Source organism: Typopeltis vanoorti, chromosome 12 (genome assembly GCF_054136105.1).
Source record: "Typopeltis vanoorti isolate ZY-2024b chromosome 12, IOZ_Tvanoo_1.0, whole genome shotgun sequence".
NCBI lineage: Eukaryota > Metazoa > Arthropoda > Arachnida > Uropygi > Thelyphonidae > Typopeltis > Typopeltis vanoorti.
In genome coordinates, this window is record NC_143560.1 from 92,986,793 (window position 1) to 93,013,873 (window position 27,081).

Sequence of the window (27,081 nt, forward strand, 5' to 3'; positions counted from 1 at the left end):
TTGAGCACAGTAACACAATATTATAAGTTAGATAAGCTGGAAAATTCTGCACTAGAGGGCAACATTGGTACTTTGAGGTCAATGTGATATGTTCTAAACAGCTCAGTTGATAGATAAATATCAGATATATAATGACTGGAGGGATTTCTTAAAAGTATGAAGGAATAAAAACAGGTTATCAACCATTCCTAGAAATTGCAGAAATCTGTTTTAAGTATAAGAGATGTTTGATGCAGTGCATTGCTAGAGTAAGGCATTCACATTGTAAATGACTTACTCTAGCAATATTTACTTACCAGGCTATTTACATTGCGATGTTCTGAGTGATAAACTAATCTGCAAACCACACAGAAGTGTTCACTCATTGTTTACTCTCCATTTGTTTTAAAATTAAAATCATTTCATTCAATATTCCTCATAGAAGTTTCCTAGAACATTAGTAGTCCAAATGGAAACATTTTTATAACTAAGGTACATAATACTTCTCTTTAAGGAAAATTTATTTACAAGGATAATCACCAACTGATAAAATATACAGACTGTAGTTCTACATTACGTACAAGATTAGTTAACCACGTTAATTACAGTATAGTAAAACAGCAACGAATGATGTAAGTACTACTTGCAGTGAAATAAGTTCTTAATGATGATGGGGGGGGGTCAGCATTTTCCATTAGCTTTCATGTAACCAATGCCAAACATAACTGATACGCCAAGTGCAACTCCTATGATGACCATTAAGATGCCAATACCAGCAGCGAGACCTAAAAGACAGTAGTAATAATTAGGAAAATATCTGTAGCTTATAAGAGGAAGAAAAATTCTCTCTCCCATTATTAATAATGTATTTTATAATTTTAGTGATTTGCTTGCAATATGAAAGAACTGCTTAAAACAGAAAAATTTCAGAAGCAAAGAACAGTGCATTAATAATAATTATTCACAAAGAAGGTGAAAAGGAGAATCTTAAAAATTATAGGATTATTAGTTTATTACCAGCAGTACTAACAATTACAAAAGTGATAACAAAATAATGCAACAGCTTGAGTATATGCAATCAGAGGAGCAGGCAAGGTTTAGACATAATTATATATACCATTGATCATGTCCATAGAAGGCAAATTATAGAAAAGATAATGAATATAATAAACCTCTCTGTTAACCTCCTTTGTGGACTTTGAAAAAGCATTTGACTCCATCAAAACCTCAGCTATCCTAGAGCTACTGTTAAAATATGGCATAAAAAACATACATGCATAAAAACTTTGAAATATATTATAACCATGCCACTTCTGTTATCAAACCACATAAAAAAAAAAGTAAAGAATTTCCAATAAACAGAGAAAAAAGACAGAAAAATACAATATTGACTCAGTGTTTTGCTAATAATAGTTCTCTTGGCCAGTTTCCCTAAACAAAGTTAGGGAAACTGGCCCAAGTGTACAGTCATATATTGAGTTGAAGATAAATTTAAACAAAATTACGTTATGATGAATGACTTTTTTTTTTTTTTTAGGTGGAGATGACCTGCTAATGCTTCTGCCTGGTATCTCCACTTGGGCCTGGCTCCCACTGAAGAGACCTCAATAAAGGTCGAAACTAGTCTGGGTAGTGGCCCTTCCCTTAATGCATAACATTAGACTTATCCGCAAGGAGATGTGTTTTGCATTATAGGAGATACTGAATTAGGAGTGTTGGTAGCTTGATCCACCTTTGCAACGAGTTGCCTTGGTGTTGCACTACCTTACCCCAGTCCTGAAGATACTTTCAGGTGCAAACTTTGTTTGCTCACACTTGGATAAAGGATTAAACTAATTTTATTATATGATGAATGACAATTTAACACCAAAAAAAGAATTATGGTGCAAGACAGATAAGTAGAGAGGCGCTAGATTAATATGTTTATCTAAGACAAATTATAAAATTTAAAAACGAACAAATAGAATAAATAAAACGGACATATCTAGATTGTGAATGGCTTTGGGGAAAATGAAAGATGTACTTTGAAGATATCTTCAAAGGTGACATTCCCATTAGTTCGAAGTGGGAAAGATCAGTGTTTGTGTGTTACTTGTAATTACTTGTAGCAGTGAAACCTGGAATTTAACTGAAGACATGGTTCACAAATTGAAAGTACTCAGAGATAAATGGAAAGGAATATGCTGAGTGTGACACTTAAGGACAGGATACTCTCACGTTTGATAAGATCGAGAACAGGCATACAGGACATCAGTCACATTATGCATTCAGAATAAAGATGGACTGAACAACTGCAAGATATAATAACACAAGATGCCTAAATCGTTAACAGATTGGAGACCTATAGATGGCATCAGACAAAGGGTAAGACATTAAGAAAAAATATGGTTGAATGTGATTGTTAGGAATTGCTGGAATGCAATGAATAAGAAAAGCTGAAAACAGAAATGGAATAGCAAAAATTGGGGAAGACCTTTTGTCCAGCAGTGGACTGATCCAGATTGAAGATATAAGAACTTACCACAGACGTCTGCTCCTCATTAAGCATGCATCCCCCCCTCCCCCACCGCTTCCTCTTGGGTTACATGCACATTTTTTTTTTTTTTATGTTGCTTCCAACCTCCGACCATGAAAGGTTATTTGCAAACCAATAGTACATTTTGTACTATTTGGTTTATACTAAATTTTTTGAATGCCCTTAGGATTACTTGGTACTTTATGGATAAATGATGGTCTATCATAAGAATAGAAAAGGAAATATTCAATAATTTAATTATACAGAAAAATAATGAGGAAGAAGACAAGCATTTTGTGAAGATAGAAAGGGTAAAAAGGGGAGGGAGATGCTGTTATTGACAGAGAAAGAGTTAAATCCATACAAGGTAGAGATGCAAGAGGGAAATAGTGCCAGTGGTTTTAACCACGCTACCGGCCAGGACGTATATATACGTCCAAGTTACCATGGATGCGAAGTGCATATTAAAATTATAATACCATTCATATTACATTGAAATATAAGATGGATAGGAAGCTTATGAGGATGCATATTTGATCCATAATGGCCAGTAACGTGGTTAAGGCAGTATGGTGAGTGATACAGGTGAATAGAATGAAATACTTAATCAGATGTTATAGACCTGGTAATGTGGATGGTAGTGACTATGAAATGTATAATCAAATTAGCCAAACAAATAAGAAAAGGGTGATTTTAATTATGGCAATATATACTGGCATGATGAGATAGCAACTGGAGGTAAGAAAATGAATTTTTGAGGGACAACTATCTCAGGCAGTATATAACAGAGGGTAAATGAGGACCGAGGATCTTGGATTTGATCATCTCATCAGAGGATGTTATTATAAATGAGGTGTCAAATCATGCTGCAGTTGGTGAGAGTGACCATGAAGTGATTACCTGGGTGGTTGCCAGCAGTGCAAGGACCTCTGTGAGGAAAGGGTATATATGTGGAACTACAAGGCTGGTGTTTATGAGAGGCTCAGTAGATAGCCTGCATATGTACCATGGAATGAGGAGTTCGCTGGAAAATAGATCAATGCAGCTTGGGTGATATTCCAAGAGTCAGAAGGTTAAATAAGGTAAGTGTGAAATCAATGAATTAAAAAATTAAGCGTGTGATACAGAGGGAAAAAGGTATTATGGAGGCAGCATAAGAGGAGTGGTAATGATCAATTCCATGACGATTATGAAGAACAGGAAAGGAAGGTGACTTGGTTGGTAAGGGTAGCAAAATTGAAATATGAGCAGCAGTTAGCTAATGAAGCCAAAAATAATCCTAGGGAGTTCTTTTGATGTATAGTCAGCAAAAACCACCCTGTTTATTGGAAGCCTGAAATGGCCTCAAAAATCCCATGTTTGGTCTTCAGAGGAGGGCTTCTAGATTATATAAATAAAATTAATAAAAATAGACAAAAGATCTCAGCTCATTCATGGTACTGATGTACTAAGTTTACATTTCATGGGTAGGAGTCACTCAAAAACCAATAAGAGTAAGAAATTAGGAGTAGGGTTTGGAACAGAGGTCACCATGACAAAATATAGTGAGTTGCTGCCTGGTAGATGGCATGAATCCGCAAATTACCTCAATGATAGCACATGGTTAGTAATTATTGTGAAAAACAAATTATGGTGATACAGACTGCAATGAGATAATGGGACAAAGGAAATATGATTTAGGCAGCTACTGAAAGAATTACTGTAAACAGCACATGAACAGAAGCCACAATTTAGAGTACTGGATCTAGTGACAGCAGAGAATTTCATACTTAAGTAGCCATTTGCTTCTGAGTGATCATGCAATCTTAACCTGGGATTTTTTTTTTTTTTTTTTTTTTTTGCACATGTCCATAGTCTTTTCTTTCAGTGAGACATGTGATGTCTCATGTAACGAGTTACATGTTTGTAGCCGGTATAAACTGGAGGAATATGATGCTCCCAAATCAGTACAACTGTGTCCAGGTGAAATGCCTGTGAGAAGGAAACTGATGAAGTGTGAAAGAGGTGTTGTGATAGGATGCCATATTGCAAGCCTATCTGTTTGACAAATTGTTCGAAAATTGGACCATTTCAGGTCAAAGTCAGAAGGGTGTATATGTGAGACTATGGAACTGGTGATGACAAACTTAGAAAGTGGCTTGGAGCAGTGCACTGGCATATGGAATTGCCATGCATGAGAAATGGGGTACTTGTGAGGGGCTGTATCACACCACAAATCAAGTTCATGAGGATATAGCAGCTGGTAGTTACATGGGTGAATAGCATGACTGAGTAGGAATTCAAAAAAGAAAGTTGCAGATGGAATATGGAAGAATGTTATCATAAACTCATGATAACATTCTTATAACATTGTCCAAGGTGCATCATGAGAAGATGCACCTTGGACAATGTTGTATGCAGATGACATCTTGCTGTGTGTAGATACTAGAGAAGAAGCGGAAACTAAACTGGAAAGATGGAGAAAAGTACTGGAAGAGAGAGGTATGAGACTGAGCAGTGGATGAGAAAGTGGTCAGGAGAATTCAGACAGGTGACCAAGATGGTGCCAAATCTATCCTTATGGCATACTTCTTTTAAAGATAGGCTGAAGATTTCTAGGTTACCAAAATTTCACTGATAGGTGGAAAAAGAGGAGCTATTATAGAAACATACTAAAAGACAGTTATGGATAGATACTTCTGCAGTTATCCTGCTTCATGCATTGAAAACAGTTCATTGAATGAACTGCTTTCACTGCATTAAGCAGGGTCAAAATAAGAAGGCATCACTACTGGAAGAATGAAGACAGCAAGGATTAGATTTTTTGCTTAGAGTACCCAAGGAACAGAATGATTTATCAGAGGTTGTTATGAATGTACTATCAATGAATGAGTTGATTTTTAGTAGAGGTATTATAGTCATGTGTAAAGAAAGGTCAGCAAGGTCCTCCCACACTAAGTCTTAGGACTATGGAAATACCTTGATAATAATGACAATATCTGTTTTGATAAATGTTTATAATTATGTTTTTCAATTATTTTTATTCCACCTTCTCTTTCATGTTAGGTTCATTAATGGCCTGTCATAGCCAAGTACCCTGGAATTTTGAAAACTTGCTGTGATAGGGCAGTTAATCCTATCTGTATTGTCTACTATGTAAATTGTGTGTGTTCTTCTAGCCAGTTTACTTGCTTGGTAGGAAGAAAAATCTCCGTTTCCAGGAGGGAAAATCCTACCACCTTCCTCTGAGACCAGCTAACTTACCTTCAATTTTTATGTTTCATATAATAATTTTTTTTTGTTTTGTAAAGAATATCTCTGAATAGAAATCAAAATGTTTAAAAATGGACAGCACTAAAACTGTCAAATTAAGTATTCTGAAAAAAAAACTTACCGTTGCTATATTTTGTTTTTTCTTTCGAGATTTCTTTCGAGATATAAGATGACATTTCTGAAAGATGATAGAAAATACCAACTGAAATGAATGCTAGAAATCTAGTCATAACATTCAATTTGGACATGTACTACTACAAGTATTTTTTATATATATATATATATATATATATATATAAATTATTGATAGATCTATATATTTACAGTTGCAAGGACTCTTAGCTAATCTGTAGCACAAAGAGAGAGGGGGTTGAAAAAAATCAGGTTTTTAATTCTGAAACTCAAGATTAATCAGGATTAAGATTACATATAAGTGTAATCTTTAAAGGTATCTGTTATCTAGTATGCCATCAGAATGCATTCAACTTTGGTAATGATGGGAAGTTAAGGCTGGCTAGTGCCAATTTTCAAAAAAGCTGGGTATAAGAAACTCGCTATTTGTAAATTGTGCCATTTCACTTATTCTCCTTGGAAAGTAGACAGTACTTTTTAGGCAAAAAAAGAAGGCATTAGGAGATTATATATTTTTACAATAAAGACTTCACTGCCTTTTCACAGTACAAGTCAAGAGCAATATAATTATTATCCACAGAGTCATTAGATTGTAAGCTCTTGACCAGAAACATCTCTACCATATTTGCATGAGGGACAATACATCTACTGAGATGAGTCCTCTGACTCCATGGAAGTCAGATAATAATTATTATTAACATCTTTACACTAATATTTAAGCAAATGCACACTTTCATAATTAAATTTAATGTACTAAATACAACATAGAGAAATAATTAAATAACACGCTTAATCGTTCCAATATTTCATCGGTCATAGAGACATCTTTAGGAATACAATATTAAAATTATAATGACATGCAAGAATTTTGAGCCTAAAGTCCGATGAGGGGTATCCTCAACGTGTGCTGTTGGCTAGCCTTAGCTGTTAGGAAGGAAATCTAAGAATTAAAGTTTCCCAAATCTTGGGAAGTTTAACAACCATATTTTATTTAGATTAGGGTTTTTTTTAAATCTGCTGCTGATTCTAAAAAAAAAAAAAGTCAAGTTTGTATTTGTAATGATGAAGCATAGTAGGTTTTTTTTTTTTTTTTTCCCATTTAAATCCTGTGGAAGGTATCCAAAAGCATTGTCAGCTAAACTTGACTGACCTTAGTTGTGGCAGCAGATATATTTTTTGTGTTCACGAAAGAAACAAAGGATGCCATTGGGCAGATGTGGGATTAATGACAGGCTATTATTATTTTCTTTTTCTATAGTTAACGGGATTATGGAGAGCTGGCTGCCAAGGTGGAAGAGGAAAGAATCTAATCTGTCTGAGCTATGTGGTCAAATAGTGAACACATCATCAATATATTTTAGACAAAAGAAGATTTGAGAATGGCAATATCAAGAGCTTTTTTTTTTTTGTTTGTTTCAAAATGTTCCATACAGAACTTGGCCAGAGGAGGAGAGAACCCATGAATGTACCTTCTGTTTATGTAAAGTATCCTTTGTGAGAAGTAAACAGTACATAGATACATAGTTTATTCACAATATAATACAATGTGAAAAGGAAAAAGAGATTTATATTAAAAATTAAATATTGCAAATTATGGTCTTCCAAGTCTCTCTATCTTGAGCTAACTAGTAGATGTCAGATAGAGTTTTGCAGTTCAGCCTACTGATGGTTTCACATATGTATTGCCAAAATTGTTTGCATGGTCTTCCTCTACTGTGTTTGCCATCTTCTGGTTTGTACCGGATGAGGGATTCCAAAAAGAGCGAGGATGTCTGAGTTGATGCCCAAAAACATCTAGTCTACTAGAGGCACAGGCTAAACTTATTGGTCTGCAGATCAACATACAAAAGTATTCTCAATAGGTTGTGAAAACTTTATACTTCATATTAACAATAAACCCTTAGAATGGGTTTATTGTTGATATGAAGTATGATATCAGAAAACATAAACAGCTGGCTCTTGTCTTCCATAACAAACTCCACCATCTGGAAATCATCATTAGTATCATTAAAGACAAAATTAAGACTTTACCATGCAACCAGTAGATCCATCTTCTTGTATGGTTCTCAAACTTGGACAATAAGCACCAAAAAAACTACAGATCTAATTAACTCCTTTGGAACTACATGTCTCAGAATGATCCTTGGATACACCTGGATGGACTGCGTTACTAACTCTACTGTGCTAAATCTGGCTAAGCAAGAACCACTTGTCAGTATAGTCAAAAACTACACCTCAGTAACCAGTATGGATAGCAAAATTAAAGAGATCAATAATATCGGTAGAAAAACATTTTTTCAATAAATTTAAAGTGCTGCAAAGGTGAATATCCATAAATAAAGACATGACATCAAGACTCACTGATGTTATTGTTGTTTAAAACTAAATTTTGGATTAAAGATTTGATGAGTGGAATATTTTAAATAAGATGAAGTGTGGTCACAATTTAAAAGAAGGGCAAGTCAGTAGTATAAACTATGAGACAGAAAGGGTAATTAAGTTTATAAATTTTTGGTAATCTGTAACCTGGGGTGGGGGGGGACTAAGAAGTGAGTTTTTTAAACAACTTCAGAAGGCCAAGATGTAACATTTTTAAGAAGCATTTTTAATGCTTTTTTTTTTGCTGAAGTGAAGCCTTTTGGCTCTCTTTTTCAGTAATTTTTGGTGCCTTTTGTAATGTGACACCTTTTTTAGCAACTTGTATTGTAAAGTACAAGTTCTTCATCCTGAGTATTCTTGGTCTAGCTCCCACTGACAAGACCTCAAAAAAGGTCTAAACCGGTCTGAGTAGTGACCTCCCCCCATAATGTTATACATTATGGGGGGGGAAGAGGTCACTACTATGTAAAACACTAGGAGATGTGTTTTACATTATGGGAAAATGCTAAGGACAGTGATCGGGGCTTACTCCACCTTTACTATAAGTTGCCTGATCATGAAAGGTTGGCGTACGCTGTATCTGCCGAATTTCCTGTCTTGTTTCCCAGGGGTCTGTTTGGGGCCATTGTTATTTAATTTATATGTAAATGATGTTGGGAAGGGGTTGAATGGTGATATACAGCATTGGGCTCTCTCTACCATTTCCATCAACTAACAACATCCTATTCTCCTCGTAATTGTTTTATCTTTTGTAAGTCACAACATCAAAAATTCCTTGGGATACTTCTAAGCCTGATTAAGTGCAACTCAACTTCCTAGCCTTCTCTTTATGCAACTATTTACTGCCTCTCACCCTGTAGTCTCCATAATTCATGTTTTCACCAACAAATTACCCATAAGATCATCATCATCAATCCATTTCAAATGCACTTCATTGTTTTTTTTTATCCTCTTAACTTCTGGTATAATTTCAGACATTAATAGTCAAGTATATAGCTTCCAATCATCAACATGTGGGTTTGAATCCAACTTCTGGTATGGATGCTTGTAAATTTCTTTAGGTGACAGATGAAATTGTCACATAGTTTGATGAGGCCACCAGAGTGCTTATTAAAAGCCTCAAGTAGATTAGTTCCATGTTTGGTTTCTATAGCAAGTTTTTCAAATTATGTAACCTTTTACCATGGATTGGTTCTAATGTATTGCATGTTTACAGCCTACTGTGGTGGAATTTCCATTTAAAAAAAAAAAAAAAGTGCTGTTTGTATTTCTTGACATATATATACTCCAAATCACCATTTCTCTCTCTCTCGATATTAGTATTCCATACTATTGCTGCAAGCTGTTTTCCTGACTTTTTTTTTTTTTTTCCAAATTCATTCTGATTATTTAAGATAACCAGAAGTTCAATGGAGCTAAGTCCAAGTAGTAGAGAAGATGTTCCACAAATTCTACATTTTTGACAGCCACTAATGTTCATGCTGTAATGATTTGCTAATTTTCAATGATTAATTGCAGTGTTTTTGCTGTCCACTTCATTGCTATTCCTTGTTCTTTGTACCTATGACATGTAGTACTCATGTCATAGGTACAAAGTTAGTTGTTTCACTCTAAAAACCTTGTAATCAGTAGCACTTAATATTTTTGATAGTACATGTGTTTTGGTGCATCAAATATTTGATTACTATACACTGTTTTACACATTTTGACAAAGTTATAAAAGACTTGTTCACTGTGGGGGGCACAGTACAAGAGATACAATTTTCATGGTACACCACTGTTTACTGAACTGCAGCAGGAGGATGCTAAAACCAAACCGAGGCTAGACACATTTCAAGGCTATTCACACTCGAAGCATGCCAGCATTACTTTTGGAATGCTGTTCATAATACAAGAGAAGTAAACTGCTGATATCTTAATTGATTAGCGATTAATAAAATTTGAAGTAAAAGTCACCTATCTCCTTTTGTGGTAGGCATATATATATATCTGTGTGTGTGTGTGTCAGGGTTAATAAGTGCACTTTTTATCACCTTCAATGACTCATTGAGATTGACAATAGTGGAATTTTAAAGGTTATTCTAATTCATGAGTCATTCACTGAATAATGCTGAGAATTACAAGACTAGTTAGTCTTATAATTCTCAGTTATAGACAAAGTAATCAAAAAATTGATTATTATACTTAATCCTCCTCTTCTACCTGGCACTACAATGTGACAGCACACATTGTAGTGCCCAGCACAACAATGAAATGGAGATAAAATAATTTTATTATTTATGAAGAGAAGTTGTCGTCACTTGGTAGCATCCTCTAGCAAAAGGGTTGCAGCAGATGAGCAGCTCTTCTCTATTTCTCTCTGTCTGTCGCCTCCGTCATTCTTAAACCAGTCCATTCCACGATGTATTGACCACTCTCTAGTTGGTCTTCCATGTCTTCTCTTCCCCTCAACCTTCCTTTGTAATATAGTTCTTGTCTCTCAGAAGATATCCTGCAAATCTGGTCTTTCTTTGCATAATATTCTTAAGCAGTGTTCTTTCCATCCCAACTCTTCTTAAAACGTCTTAATTTGATATTCTCTCTGTATAGCTAATCTTTTCCATCTTTCTATAACACCACATTTCCAATGCATTAATTCTTTCCATATCTCTCTTTCTGAGTGTCCATGACTCACTTCCATAACTTGCAATACTCCAAACTGTTGCTTTAACTATTCCAATTCTAACACCTATTTTAATATTCTTGTTTATTAAAATTCTCTTCATTTCCATAAATGCCAATTTAGCTTTGCCTATTCTATTTCTAATGTCCAACTCTGAAGTTCTTTTCTCTGAGATCCAGCTACCTAAATATTGAAATCTTTCCACTTCTAAAATCTTTCCTCCACATCTTATCTTTACATTATCTCCTATTTTTCTGCCCATTATCATTATCTTGGTCTTCTTTGTGTTAATCCTTAGTCCGTACTCTTTACAAGCGTTTTCAATTCTTTGAACAATTTGTTGTAATCCATTTTCACTTTCTGCCATCACCACTACATCTTAAGTTATTAATGATTCTTCCATTTATTTTTATTCCTTCTTCTACATCCTCAAGTGCCTCTGTAAGCATCTGTTCACTATAAAGGTTAAACAATAATGGTGATAACTTGCATCCTTGTCTAACTCCTCTCTCCACTGGGAATTCTCCTGTTTCCTCTCCATTTACACATACTGATGCTGTTTGTGACCAATATAATCTCTTTAAATTTCCAAGTCATAAGAGTCAATATCAATATTTTCTAGAATGTCAAAAAGCCTTTTATGTTTCACTGTATCAAATGCCTTTTCAAAATCTAAAAATCCCCAAAACAACTTTCCACCATGGTTTAATGTTTTCTCTCCAATAATTCTTAGACAAGTTATAGCCTCTCTAGTTCCTCTGTTGCTCTCAATATTTCCAAAACATCTGATCATGGCATGCTCAGTAAACTGCCATCCTTCCATCCATCCTCTGTAATATGAACAACCAACAAGAAAACTGGATAATCAGCTTTCTCGCTGGTTGATCATGTGTTAGTGTATGGCTTCCTCTCTTTGAACTTCTCTTTTTATCCTCTTTCTTCCCTACATTAATGACTTTCTTTCGCTGACCAATAATCAGATCTATAGTTTTGCTGATCCTACTCATTTAACAAATCAAGTAGTGCATAAACATCAAAAACTTCAAGATCTAAATCAGTGCTTTAGACATTGATTTCCATACCATTCTTCAATGGAGAAAAAAACGACCTAGTCACCTTTAATAATACCAAAATGCAGTCTTGCCTTCTTTTCTGAAAAAAGAAATCTCAGTTCATCTTCCTTTACCTTCAGTAATATTCCCCAGAGGGGATCAGATCTATCTCTCTTCTTGAACTAAATATTTAACTATTAGCCTTTCCTGGCATAAACACATCAGATCAATGACTTCCTCAGCAATTAAAAAATATATACTTTTTTTTGCTGAAGATACTACTTTTTTCCCCATTTGGCTAGTAAATCTGTATACATCCACCAAATCTGCTTTGGGGTGGTGTGGTGCATCAAAAACCTCCCTAAAAATTTTGATGCTGTTCATGAGGAGAGTAAGTCAGCTGATAGATAATTCCTCTCTCACTTCAACCAGTATTTTCTAGGTTGTCTATTTTCAGCACTACATTTTTTCTGCAGGTAATTCCATGGATGCTGCTGGCCTTCATCATTCCTTGACTTTCTAATGTTTCTTAAAACACAACTGCAAACTTGCCAAATCCACTTCTCCTCTTCTATTCCATCTGCCTCTGAAAAACATCCTTTTCCATGAAGTGTTTCCCCAACAACTGCAACCCCCTAACCTCCAGCTTTTCAAGAAAAATATCAATAGGTGCCTACTTCCTTAATTGTTGCCTATATCCTACATAATGTGTTACAGTTTCTGTCACCTCTTATGTATAGAACTGATATTCATAAAGATAGTTTCATTGCTCAGTGCATGTGTGTGATTATCACCATGTTTACTGGTGACATTATGCGATTTGAAAAAAGCGTTTGGTCTCTTCTTTAGCAAAGTACCAGGAATATGCAACTCTTTTATGCCTATGAAGGTTATAATAATTTTAAAACCTTTTATGGGAATACTGCAGGTAATCTAAAATAAAATATAAATTACCTCTGGAATACATTGTGCAGACAGGACTATACATATCCCCATTAGTATTCTTACGGTTGTTAAGAAAACAACTTGTTTTGCTACTTAAGTCATTTTGACAGTAATCAAATCCTCGACAAATCATTGAACCTTCTTCAATACATCGCTTAGCACATTCCTCTGCGTTGATATCTTCCATGTAGTTATCATTAGTTCCTGATAGTCTTCTGTTCCTCATGATGCGAAAGTCATAGAGATACTTTTCTGAAATGAAAAAATCAAATATTAGTTTAACAAATATAGCAAACATTAATGCATGGAAGAGAGAGTTAACACATCATAACTTTTTTTAGTGCATGACATGTTTCTGTGTATTAGTGTTTTATCAGGCCAATGAAATTTTGCAATCAAAAGCTATAATAAAACAAATACAGGATCTCACTCAGAATTCATGTATTTGAATGTAATGCCAAGGCAGATCCAAGTTTATGAGAATGCAACTTTTGCAGTAACTAATAAAAACTAATAGTAAAGCAGAATAACAGATATGCCATTCCAAAACTACAATACAACTGATATCCTTTGGCTGAAATATAAAAATTCATCAAAACCAAGAAAAATGAAGATCCTATATCTTTAGAATATCTGTAAGTAAATGGATATCAATGTTTCTTGTCTTAGAACTTTTGCATATTTAAAACACAAAGTGCATTATAACTCCATCAGTATTTCATTATTATTACCATTTCAATTTTCACTTTCCATTTCAACCACCTGGACTTTAGAAATTTTACTTCAATTAAAAATATATTAAAATTTAAATATATTATCTAAGCATGATCATTCAACATGTCTCTTTATCATAAAGGCCAAAGATTCTTTAAATGTTAAGAGTGCCTTTCTTTATTAATTTGTAGATACTTCCCCCAACACACACACACACACACACACACACACACACACACACACACACACACACACACACACACACACACACACATCAGTGCTTAAAGTTTCATCTGCATCCCACTCCCTTTCTTCATCCAAAAATTCACATGTAAACAATGAAAGTAGGATGCAAAGGTACTTACTAGAATAGTGTGAGCAATCTGGAGTAGAATCCACTTTTTTTTCTGCAGGCTTCTTAGTATCCAAGATGTGCACACTGTTGAGTAGACAAGTGTTCCCAGTGGTTTTACGTTGCTGACAGTAGTCAAAAGATTCACATATGAAACCATTTTCTTTTATACATGCTCCTGCACATTCTTCCAATGAGAGGTTTAAAACTCTAGAGGCTATTCCACCAAAACTAATTCCAGGGTACTCCGTAAAACGAACAGAGTATTTTTCTGTGAATTAGGGAGAAAAAAAAATTCATTTACTACAAATGATACCGAAACCTACATTTTAGAAACAAAGTGTACCATACAAATATGATAATCATAATACTAATTATAGATATAGACCATAATATTGATCTGCTCCAGTATCACTATCCATCTAATATCCTCTTTTGAGGTTTACCTGACCTTCTCTTTCCAATTGGTTTATATTTTATTCATTGTTTAGGATATTGGGTATTTGCCATTCAATTTACATGTTCTATCCAATTTTGTTTGTAATCATTTAGTTTTTCTTCTATTGATTTTATTTTTAGTTCTTTTAAAATATCTTCATTCCTTTTTTTGTCTAATAATGTGTATTTTGCAGTTCTTCTCATGAATCTCATTTCACTTGCTTTTATTCTTTGTTTATTGTCCAAATTTTACTGCCATATAATAATGTAGGCGCTGCTAAAGTATTGTATATTTTCAAGCATGTTTCTTTTTGTAATATTTGGATTGAGTGTTCTATTTATCAGACCTATACTCTGTGAAAATTTTGAAGTAATCGTATGTCCTTTTCTCTTTCATATGCTATTTCACATCCAAGATAATTAAAAGTATTTATCTGTTCTATCATTTTATTATTAATAACTATTTTACTTCTAACTGGCATTTTGTCCACAAAATTCCATCGTTTTATTTTTATCTATGGATATTTTCATTTGGAAATTAAATATTTTCAATTTTCATTACATAACGTTTGCCTCTTATCAGGCCTTAGTGTTTACCAGGCCAATGAAATTTTGCAATGAAAAGCTCTAATAAAAGGCATATACAAGATCTCACTCAGAATTCATGTATTTGAATGCAATGCCAAGGCAGATCCAAGTTTATGAGAATGCAACTTTTGCAGTTCAGATACCAAAAGTTGTATTCTCATAAATTCTGTAGTTGACTGTGACACTTAAGTTTCAGAACATTTGGCTGTGAAAGAAAAACAAAGGAGAGTAGATGAGACTACTCTCCTTTGTTTAGCCCTAACTAACTTTTGAAAACTGGAGATTAGCCAATCACCACCCTTAGCCAATCATAGACAGCTGGCTGAAGACTATTGATGATTTTTAATTTGCATCAGGGAAGAGAGTACATCAGATAACTGCCATCATCCCATGTTCTTTAACCTTAACACTATGCTATCTGAAATTATTATTATTATTCAGGCTTCCATAGTCAAAAGACTCATCATGGGAGGTCCTTCCTAAGAAACACGAAGTCTATCAAGACTCATTGAGGGGAGGTCCCTCCCCCTCACTCTCACCACTCCATCAGGCAATGCATTCCATGGTTCATCCACCCTCCATGCAAAGAAACCATTCCTCACCCTCTTGCAAACAGTTTCCTTTTATAACTTCCACGGATGGCCTCTTGTTATCACTCCTTCCCGCTGTTCAACCAAGCGAAAGAACTCCCCAGTGTCAACCATGTAACCACCTCTCAACAGTTTAAAAGTCTCAATCATATCACCTCTCCTTCTATCCACCAAACTCTGTAGTCCACATTCCCTCAGCCGATCCTCATAACTAACATGGTACAATCCTAAAACCATCTTTGTTATCTGCCTTTGTACCTTTTCCACAGTTAATTTATCGCCTCAAATCCTGGGGACAAAATCTGAGAACAATGGTCTAAGTGTGGTCTGATCAGAGACTTGTACAACGGAATGATAACCCTTTTATCTCTGCAGGTCAGTGTCCTTCTCATTATTGCAACAATCCTCTGTGTTACCTTCACCACCTTTGCAATATGTCCCCTAAATTTCAAGTTTCTATCAATCATCAACCCCAGATCTCATCTCCCCTACTTCCTCCAATATAACTCCTCCCATAGAGTATGTTTCCCAAACCTCAAGACCTTACATTTTGCTGCATTAAACTGACACCCCCATTCATTTGCCCATCTATCTGGCTTATTCAAATCCTCTTGCAGGGCTACCACATCTGCACTATTACTAATAATCCTTCCCAGTTTCACATAATCTGCAAATAACTGAATATCCCCTTGCAGTCATTGATATAAAGGTTAAACAATATAGGTCCCAGTACTGAGCCCTGTGGTACCCCACTTGTAACCCTCTGCCTCCTTGAAACTGTCCCACCTAACACAACTCTCTGATACCTATCGGACAGCCAATCCTGAATCCAGTTGACCAATCTGACATCCATACCCATGTGCCGCAACTTAAATATCAGCTTATCATGTGGCACCCTGTCAAATGCTTTCGCTAAGTCTAAGAAAATGGCACTATATGCCTTTCCCTCATCTAATGCTCTTGTAACTTTATTATAAAAGACTAGCATATTGCTAAAACAACAGCACCCCTTCACAAATCCATGTTGACTCTCATGGATAACACCACCTTCATCTGTCCAATGCTGTATACTGTCCCTCACTACTTTCTCCAAGAGCTTAACAACTACTGATGACATGCAAACTGGCCTATAATTAGACACTTCCAGTCTGCTACCACCCTTATGCAATGGCACTTACCCTCCTTCCATTCCATGGGCACTTTGCCCGCAGCCAGACTTTAATTGAAAAGCCAGGTCAAAGGCACTGTCAGTTCCCTAGCACATTCTCTCAAAACTCATGGTGAAATACCATCCAGTCCCACAACTTTACTGACATCCAGAGTACTCAGTATTTGAAACACTCTCCTCCTGTACCTCTAAACCTCGAACCTGCCCTATCCCTCTAGTATTAAAACTGACTCCTCCAGGATGAAATACTCCAATAAAATGTTCGTTGAAGAATTCCACTATGTCCTCTGCATCAGTCACTCTATTCCCATTTTTATCCTGCAATATCATTCTTCCACAGTCATTTCTCCTCCTAGTGACCACATAACTAAAAAATTCCCTAGGATTTTCTTTGGATCTTAGGGGTAATCTCCTCTCATATTCCAATTTTGCCTTCCTTACCATACTAGTCACTTTTCTGGCCTGTGTCTTATATTCTTTATGCATCTTCTCTTCACCTGTCTCCTTATTTCTTCCATAGCCTCTTTTTCGCATGCAATTCCTGCTTAAATATTATTTGTCATAACCTGCCTTATAATTCCACATACGTTCCCGTCTCTTTGATACTCCTGCATGTCTATTCATTTTCCAAGTCAAAACCATATGGTCACTCTCTCCAACTGGTGGGAGAGATGTCATCTCAGTTATTATCAACTCTTCTGATGCTATAACCAAATCCAAAACTCTTGAACCTCTTGTTCCCTCTATTACATGTTGCCTAAGACATTTGTCCCTCAAGAATTCTAGAAATTCCATTCCCTTATTGCTACGTGCATCTTCCTCTTCCCAATTTATACTACTGTAGTTAAAATCTCCCATATCAATCATTCTTTTTGCACTTGCCTGCCATACCCAACAGCCTAAACATCTCCCGCTCTCCACCCTCTGTGCTCCCTGGTCTATAGCAACACTCCACTAAATATCCTGTCTTGCCCACCTCCACCTCACACCATATGCTTTCAAAATCATTAGTGTCACTGCCTTCCAAAGCCTCCACTCTTAGAGGACATAGGTCGTCACTTATCACAAGCAGTACTCCACCATCACGCTTTCCCTTCCTATCCTGCCTAAAAATGCTTACCCAGCGACTTCTATCCCTGTTATTATATCCTCTTCTGTCAACCACGTCTCAGTAATCTCAATAATTTTTGGCCAGGCTGATGCTATCTGTGCCACCAATTCCTCTCCCTTATTCCGGATACTCCTGGCATTAGTGTAAAGCATATAAATGCCATTGTTTCTATACCCAGCATTATCCCCTGTAGACTCCACTCAGTATTACCTGATGTCGTCCCCCTTCTCCCAAGTACCCATTCCCACAAGAGGCCACCCCTGCTACCATCTTCCCTGGGACACACTGACTCATTCAAAACAGCAATCTCTCCAGATGCCTACATCCTTCCTCATTCAAATGCAAGCAGTCACTCACATACAATTCCTCTCTGTCCTCAAATGCACTCCAAGCATCCACATAATATTACCGTTCTTCTGCTCAGCTCGTCATTATCATACCTAGGCAACATGCACTATCTTTCTTCTCTCTCTGTCTTCTTCCGTACAGCCTCAAGCAAAAATCTCATATCTCTCACTGCACGACTTACATTACCACTCAAGTCATTTGTTCCTACCATCACAATCATCTCATCCACCCTTTCACCTCTCTTAATTGCCATAGCCACTCTTTCTATCGTTCCTCCTGGAAAACTCCTCAAGCATCCTATCTTGAACACCACGGATCACTGAATCGCCATACATTATACCTCTTACCATTCCCTCTCTCCTCTTCTTTCATTCCCATATGTCTCTCTCATCCCCTCTCCTCTACTGCTCCTATTCTCTCTTCTAGCATTCTCATACCTCTCTCTCCTTCCCTCTCACCTACTGTTTCCATTCTCTCCTCTTCTAGCACCCCCATGCCTCTCTCATTCCATCTCTCCTACTGTTTCCATTCTTTCCTCTTCTACACTCTTCCACTCTCTCCTCTTCTTCTTCTTCTAAATAGTGAGAGAGCAGTTTTTTTTTAGTAGAAGAATAAGAAATCATTAATATTCTTTCATTTAATCATTCTTTAAAAGACTCGAACAGATTTTTATGCACAGTTTCTGTACATAAAATTCTGACTATGCTACGAAATTTAGAACCTGCTGCTTGCTAATATTTTTATTTGTATACATGCCACATTGTCTGTATGAAGATAAACTGTCAACAACAGGGTTCCACTAATATTTTGCACCAAGACTGATTTCAATCTAGTTTTGCTTGTAAATAGATATATTACAAGGAAAAACTGAAATGAGGCTCCATAGCTCAGCCAGTTTGGTTGGAAAGACTTAGGTTTGAATCCCATCTATGATGACAAGAAACTTTGAGGAATTCTCAAATGCAGATGGTTAGTTTGTCTTATGAAGGTGGCAGGGTTTTGATCCAGCAAAACCAGTGTGAAGCACAAACAATTGACAGCCATAATATATTATGTGGCACCTTCAGTTGAGATAGATAAAGTCCTCTTTTTTTTTTTTAATCTGATCCACACACACAAAAGGTCACATGACCTATAGAACTGTGAAGAAAGGAGGAATCTGTTCACATTTTGCTTGCACAGCTGATAGTTGTAATCTTTGCAGAAGGCAGAGTGGGAGACTGATCCAAAGGACAGAAGTAGGTGGAATAAAGGAGGAGGCAGTGAAGTTGATTCAGTGAGTTTTAAGATGGACTATAAAAGGGTGTTGGTTAGTAGTAGCTCTTATTTTAATGATTTTGTAGGAGAGTGGAAGAATAATAGTGGCTGATTTAGCAGAGCACTGTCCATGAAAGTATTTATAGAAGAGGCACAAAGCAGAAACTGAAAGTCTGTGAGAGAGGGATTGAAGTGGGTTTGTCAGAAAGGGATCATTAATTAGCCACATTACTCTCTTCTGGATAGAATCAAGCAATCTTAGAGAGGATTTTGGTGTATATATGGAATATTGCTCCCCAATATGGGAGCAATGTTCCATGCTGTGCTTTGTATATAGTTAGCAGCTGTGAAGGTGTGAATTAGTGTCTTGTTTGAAAAAAGTATGCCAAGTTTTTTGGTGGCTGCAGAAGCTATAGTTAAAATGTGGTTGTGCAAAGAAAGATCTGAGGTGCCAGTCAGACCAAGAAAAGAAATCTGATCGTGCTTGGATATCACAGTATTACTGAAGGTAAAGGGTAGGCATGCAAGCTCTTTCTTGCGAGAGATCAGACAGGACTGAGTTTTGGATGGCATTGAAATTTACAAGGTTATTCTTGCCCCGCTGAGTTATAGCTAGGAGATTTGAGTTAAGGTCATGCGGTAGATCTTGATGTTTCTAATATTTGAGCACTGCAAGGTTTATCAAATGAAGAGGAATGGAATGTACTGTCACATCAGCAAAGCTATGTATAGGATTGGAAGTCTAAGAGAGCAGGTCAATTATATACAACAGGAAGAGAGTGGGTGAAAGAACAGAACCCTGGGATACTCCTGCATTGGTGGGAAAATCTAAGAAGAGTAAACCGTCCACCATGACCCATAGTGAGCAATCAGTGAGAAAGTTGGCAATCTAGTTACAGTGTGAGGAAAGCAGACTATAGGATGGTTTTTTGTTAAATAGGCCCCTGTGCCAATCCCAATGGAATGCCTTTGAAATGTCAAGGACAACCACATGAGTTTCTGCAAATTTCTCCATGGCCTGAGTTCAGAGGTGAGTGGTGTAAGCAAGAAGATCAGCTGTAGATAGTGAGTGGTGGAATCCATACTGCTGGTCACTGATCAGTTGATGTGACTCTAGGTAGTTCAAGAGTTCATTGTTGATGACTTTCTCCATAGTTTTAGAGAGAACAGAAATGAGAGCAATTGGACAGTAGTTTGTTGGTTGACTTTTATCACCTTTCTTTAGGATGGGCTGGATGTGGACCTGTTTCCATGTTGTAGGGTAGATGCCATTGAAGTAGGATAGATTGAAGAGGCCATATAGGATAGGTGTTGGTTCTAAGGCACAATTTTTTTAACACAATAGGTGGGATACCATCAGGACCAGACGCCTTATTTGTGCCCAGGTTATTTAGGATTCTTCGGATTTCTTTTTGTTGTAAGACTATGGGTGACATGATAGGAGCTGTGCTTGGTAAAGTGGAGGAAACTTTGTCCCAGTCTTCAATGCAGGAATTGAAAGAGAAAAGTAATTCCATAAGTTGGCCTGATCTTTGGGTGAGGCAACTACAGTACCATCCAGATGTGAGAGTGGTGGAAACCTGGGTAGGCAGAAGTTTTGCCTGTCACTGGCAAGAAACAATGCCAGTTTGTAGTATTTGGCCCTTTCAAAGTCTGATTTGGACTTGGTGACGATTCTTTTACAACTGTTGTGAGCTGCAGCGTAAGCAGTGGTCTTGCACCATTCGTGGTAAGCAGAAGTTTTTCTTTTACAACATTGGCACACTTGGGGGGGGGGGGGGAACAAGGCTTGGATGGTGGCCAAGAAGGACCTGTATCAAAGTCCCGTCTAGAACACGAACAACTTTCATCAGAACTTTTTGATTAAAGGCAAGTTAGCCAGCCTCACATGGAAGTGGCAGAGGTTTTTGAGCCAGGAACTGGAGTTTTTCATCTTGCACACTGGCAGATCATCACCATAAATGCAACATATCTACAGACAAAACAAAATTGGGCAAGGAAAGCAATGGGAAACACCTTGTTCTAATATTATTCCTTATAACTGTAGCATTTTCAACCTCACCAATGATTTGATCGAGGTGAGAAGAATATATAGTGTAGATGTGTGCAAGAGAAAATGGCAATAAGATTACCTGAAGTTGTACATTGTTTTTCTGATGGTAATAACCTAATTTGAATTATTCCACTGCTGCACACTGTATTCTTCTAAAAACCAGGTATCCCACCTTACATTGCAGATGCTCCAAGAGGAGGTGAGAGCATGTGTAGGCAGGAAAGGAATGGGATGACCAGGGATCAGAGGAAACAGTTGGAATTGAAAAGAGTTCTAAATGAAGAAGCAGAAAGGGAAATGGCCCCAGTTGAGCATGCAGAGATCACATCGAGTGAGTGGTATCAGTGGAACTAGCTGTAGACCCAGAAATGAGCTGCTGTGTTTGTATACAAATGCTAGAAGTATAAGAAACAAGGCAGATGAAATGGTTGCACTAATTGTGTCTGTTTGCCCAAAGATTGTTGGAATAAGTGAGACATGGTTGGAAGAGGATGACATCCTGACAGAATAGAGATAGAAGGGTATGATCTGTTTCATGAGGATAGATGGGATAAAAAGGGAGGGGGAGTGCTATTGATGATAGAGAAAGAGTTATCTCCATACAAAGTAGAGATGCAAGATGGAAATAGTGCCAGTGGTTTTGAGGCAGTATGGTGTGAGATAGAGGTGAATGGAATCAAATACTTGGTGGGATGTTGTTATAGACTAGATAATGTGGATGATGGTGATAGTGAAATGTATAGTCAAATTAGCCCAGCAAATAAGAAAAGGGTGATCATTATGGGTGATTTTAATTATGGCAATATAGACTGGAATGATGAGATAGCAACTGGAAGTAAAGAAAATGAGTTTTTTGTGGGATAACTATCTCAGATAGTATGTAACAGAGGGCACACGACGATTAAGGGTCTTGAATTTGGTCATCTCATCAGAGGATGTAATTATAAATGAGGTGTCAAATCATCCACCAATTGGTGAGAGTGACCATGAGGTGATTACCTGAGTGGTTGCCAGCAGTGTGTAGACCCCCTGTGAGAAAAGGGTATATGTGGAACTACAAGGGGGGGGGGGTGATTATGAAGAGCTCAGGAGACAGCTTGCGGGTGTAGCATGGAATGAGGAGTTGGCTGGAAAAGAGATCAATGCAGCTTGGGGAATTTTCAAAAACTATCTAGTAGATGCCATGTCTAAATATATTCCAAGGGTAAGAAGGTTAAATAAGGTAGGTGTGAGATAGATGAATAAAGAGATTAAGCATGCGATACAGAGAAAAAGGACATTGTGGAGGCAGCATAAGAGAAGTGGAAATAACCAATTTCATGAGGTCTACAAAGACTAGGCAAGGAGGGTGACTTGGTTGGTGAGAGCAGCTAAAGAGAGGTATGAACAGCATTTAGCTAATGAAACCAAAAAAGAATCCTAGGGAGTTCTTTCGATATGTAGCCGGCAAAAGAAAGAATGATTATGGAAGGATGACATTGACTGAAGAAAATGGTATAAAGACAGCTGTTGCAGAATGTGTGGTGGAGATACTTAATGAGCAGTTCATAAAGATCTTTCAATCTTGAGAATGCGACTTCATGCAGAGATTGAGAGCAGTTGATGATAGGGAGGAGAGATTGACTGTAAGTGAACAGGAGGTGTTTGGGGAGTTGAGTAAACTAGATGTTAATAAGGCTGTGGGACTTGATAATATATCACTGCATATTCTGAAGGAATGTGCCAGGGAATTGACACCTGCCTTGACATATTTTTTTTAATACGAGTCTTGCACTTGGTCAAGGTCCTAAAGAGTGGAAGGAGGTGATCGAACTCAAGCATCAAACTATAGGCCTATCTGTGTGTCAGGTGTTGTGGTTAATTGTTGGAGAAGTTTGTAAGAACTAGGATCCAGAGTTGGGTTGACAACAATGGTATTATCTTTGATGGACAGCATGGATTTGCTAAAGGGAGGTCATGTTTTAGTAATCTACATACTTATTACAATAAAGTGACTGCTTCCTTGGACAGAGGAGAAGGATACACAGTAATATACTTGGATTTTGCAAAGGCTTTTGATAGAGTACCTCATGATAAGTTGACAGTCAAGCTAGAGCAGATGGGGTTGGATATTAGATTAGTGCATTGGATTGGAGACTGGCTATCTGATTGGTATCAACAAGTTGTGTATGGGGGTGCAATATCCAAGAAAAGGAAAGTCATTAGTGGAGTGCCTCAGGGGTCTGTTTTAGGGCCATTACTGTTTAACTTGTATATTAATGATATTGGTGAAGATTTGGATGGAGATATTCAGTTGTTTGCAGATGATGCAAAGTTGGGACGAACCATAAAGAGTAATGAAGATGTTGTGGCCTTACAAGAAGACTTGAATAAATTGAGTAATTGGGCACGGAAATGGGGATGCGAAGTCAATGTTGCAAAATGTAAGATTTTAAAATTTGGAAAACAAAGATGGGATGCAGAATTTATGCTTGATGAGAATATATTCTTGGAGGTAGAGGAAATAAGAGATCTGGGGGTGATAGTGGATAAGGATCTAAAATTTAGGGGACACATTGCCAAAATTGTGAAGACAACACAAAGGCTTTTGGGAATGATGCAGAGGACACTGACGTGTAGAAGTAGAGAGATTCTTGTTCCATTGTATAAGGCTTTGATTAGGCCGCACATGGACTATTGTGCCCAGATTTGGTCACCGGGTTTTCAGAAGGATGAAGAGATGTTGGAAAGGGTCCAAAGGCGACTGACTAAAGTAGTTTCTGACCTCTGGAATGTCGAGTATGAGGAAAGATTGAGAAGATGTAATTTGCATAGTCTGGTGGAGAGGAGGAAGAGGGAAGATATGATAGACCTACAAGTTGATAAGGGGTTGTTATAGAATCAATGGTGGAGAAGTCCTACAGAGAATAGTGGGAAATCAGGGGAGAACCAGAGGTCATCCCTGGAAACTGTATATAGAGGGTGTGAGTAGGGGAGTGAGAGGCAGGTTTTTTTCATGCAGAGTTGTAAATGATTCAAATGCCTTGCCTGAGAGTGTGGTGTCTGCAAGGAGTTTGAGTGTGTTTAAGACATGGTATGATGAGCTGTGTGTATGTGTGTGTGATAAAAGGACCTCCCAAATGAGTCTTTGACTCCATGAGATCTTGGGGTTATAATAATAATAATAACCACTGCTGTGGTACACTAATCAGACATAAAACTGTCTCATGGGAAAATTCAGTGTTGGTTACTATTTCTGATAGTGAGCTTAAAGGTATATCAGTGTCTATGATCAGGAAAGACTTTTCTTTAAATATTTTTAAGTATTTTTAAATACTTTTTATTTTATCTGCGTTTCCAAATTGAGCATTTCTGAATGGCATGAAAATTCTACTGGACCTTAAAAGCATTGAATATTGTCTCTTATCAAGTTTTAATAACTTTGCTAATGAAAATTCTTTAACATGCACAAAAAAATATTTTTAATGCATATACATACATAAATACAATTAGATACTTTTGAGGATTTTAATTGCTGTTTACGCACCACCTGTCAGATCATAAACTGCTTCAATAATATTTTGGTTGGAAAGCAGTGGCTTCAAATATAACAGCTTAAATGAATTTGAATAAGCCAGTCTCATGTGAAGGTAGCACAGCTTATTGCATAGAAATGTTCTTTTTTATTCCTTGCAAAACCCACCACCCAAACAGAGAACACACACACACACACAGCTTAATGTAGCAGACTATGATTCAGTTAGAATTGCAACTAAAGCTACAAAACTAGTGTATTAAATCTATCGTTAACTGTTTTTATTATTCAGATAGTTGTCTGGTTTTCAGGATGAGAAACTCTTCTACTGCTATTTAAGACCATCTAACTCCTTTACACAGAAGACAAGAAGTCTTTTGCATCCTACACAGAATGTCAAGAGAATTAACTACCCTAAAGTAGCATAAATTAGAATTATGAAAAGTTACTTGGTTGAGAGGCCACTAGGCTTAACATAAATATATTATTAAGGAATATTAGGAAACCTCTACTTACTGCTCATTATAGTACATCGAGTATCCTTTGTGATTAGATCTGCAGTTAAGTCCTCTCCCCGTTTGAAGCTGATAGCACATTCTGATGTTAATAAGCAATACGAGACTGATTCACATTGTGGATTATTCAGGCAGGCTGCTTGACAATGGCTAAAACCCAGTTTTCCCACACTTTTAGCATTGTCGGTGTTGGTATTTGCAATCTTATATTCAAATTTTGCAAATAATAAATTCCTGCTTCTTCTCACTGTAAGAGATAATTTATTGTTATGCCATCGAACAATAAAATTTTTAAATCATACTCAATAAATGTACTTCATGTACACAGCAGGAAAAATATGCAAATATCAAGCAAGTACTCATTTGGGACTCAATCAAATGATTACTTGATTAGAAGTCTATGCACTTATACACAGAAATGAAATATACAATGGATAAAGATAAATATTCAAAAAATATGTATTAATAAAGTTCGATGAGCTGACTTCATTTTGGTTCCATGGCTGGATGAGGATTAAAATGGTGTTCCTTTCTTGCTCGGTTTTCTTACAATAGCACTTCCTCTGCACCACAGTCACAAGAGCTTCTCATAGTTGATCCCACGTTGTCTGATGTAACAGTTCAAGTTTATAAGGACAGACTGTGGTATTCACCTACAAACACTTTTTCAAATACAGTATACATGATGCACAACATAAATTATTGCCTGTAGTGAGTACTTTGAGGATAAATATATACTTATAGACTAGTTTTATTCTAAATTCCTAACACAGATGTGAATATGAAAATGAAAATTTTATAATGGAAAATTGATATTTTCAATCCCACATAATTTAGCAAAATCCTTCAAACTGAATGAAATTTTACCTCCAAATTCTGTATTATTTTTGGGGAAAAAAAAAAAACATAAAATTCGTTATCATTTGTGAAGTTCTGGAAATAGTCTGGATTGGATTTTCTCCCCACCACACACTTTTTTTTTTTTTGTGATGTTTATTCTCAGAATTCTGAAATTCATTTCGTAGTAGTTTCTATAGTTACTGAATTTTGATCAGAAACTATGAAGTACAGTCCAAAATTTTAGTTTCACATTTCTGGCTTCAGTTTTTATTATTCTTAATGAAAACAATTAAACATTTGTCAAACTAAAGAGCTTTTCCTCTAAAATAAGTACTGGACTATAATATACAGTACTAGTATATACATTTTATATAGGGCTAATGCATATGCAATTTCCAGTTGGGTTGCTTTTACAATAAAAACAAACAAGCAAAACTTCAAGGTTAGTTAGTCTTTTGAAAATTGTAAAAATACGTGTGAGAACCGAGTGTTTTGAACCGAAAGGTACTATATACAGTAAAACCCCGTTTTTACGTTCCCGCAATTTACGTCATTTGCTGTTGGTCTCGTCTTAAGGCCTATTCTCACGATGTATTGTTTTCCCGCCATTAACAACTTGATGTGGACGTTATTTCCCGTGATTTGCGTTTTTTTTCTCGGTGGCAATATCGATTTCC

The 27,081-nt window shown here is 36.6% G+C and overlaps 1 protein-coding gene across 2 annotated transcripts in view; it reads right to left on the reverse strand.

Annotated features, from left to right (window-relative positions):
• Positions 1-482: 482 nt before the first annotated feature.
• The window catches only part of LOC150101007 (uncharacterized), a 107,777-nt gene continuing 81,178 nt past the window's right edge, over positions 483-27,081 (reverse strand). For both annotated transcript variants that reach the window (XM_090401507.1, XM_090401506.1), the window contains exons 20-24: positions 25,566-25,811; positions 13,996-14,253; positions 12,926-13,168; positions 5,868-5,924; positions 483-764 (exon numbers count right to left, since the gene is read on the reverse strand). In XM_090401507.1, coding sequence (XP_090257633.1) covers positions 661-764; positions 5,868-5,924; positions 12,926-13,168; positions 13,996-14,253; positions 25,566-25,811 — 908 coding nt within the window. In that variant the 3' untranslated portion in view covers positions 483-660. The remainder of the gene's footprint in view (positions 765-5,867; positions 5,925-12,925; positions 13,169-13,995; positions 14,254-25,565; positions 25,812-27,081) is intronic.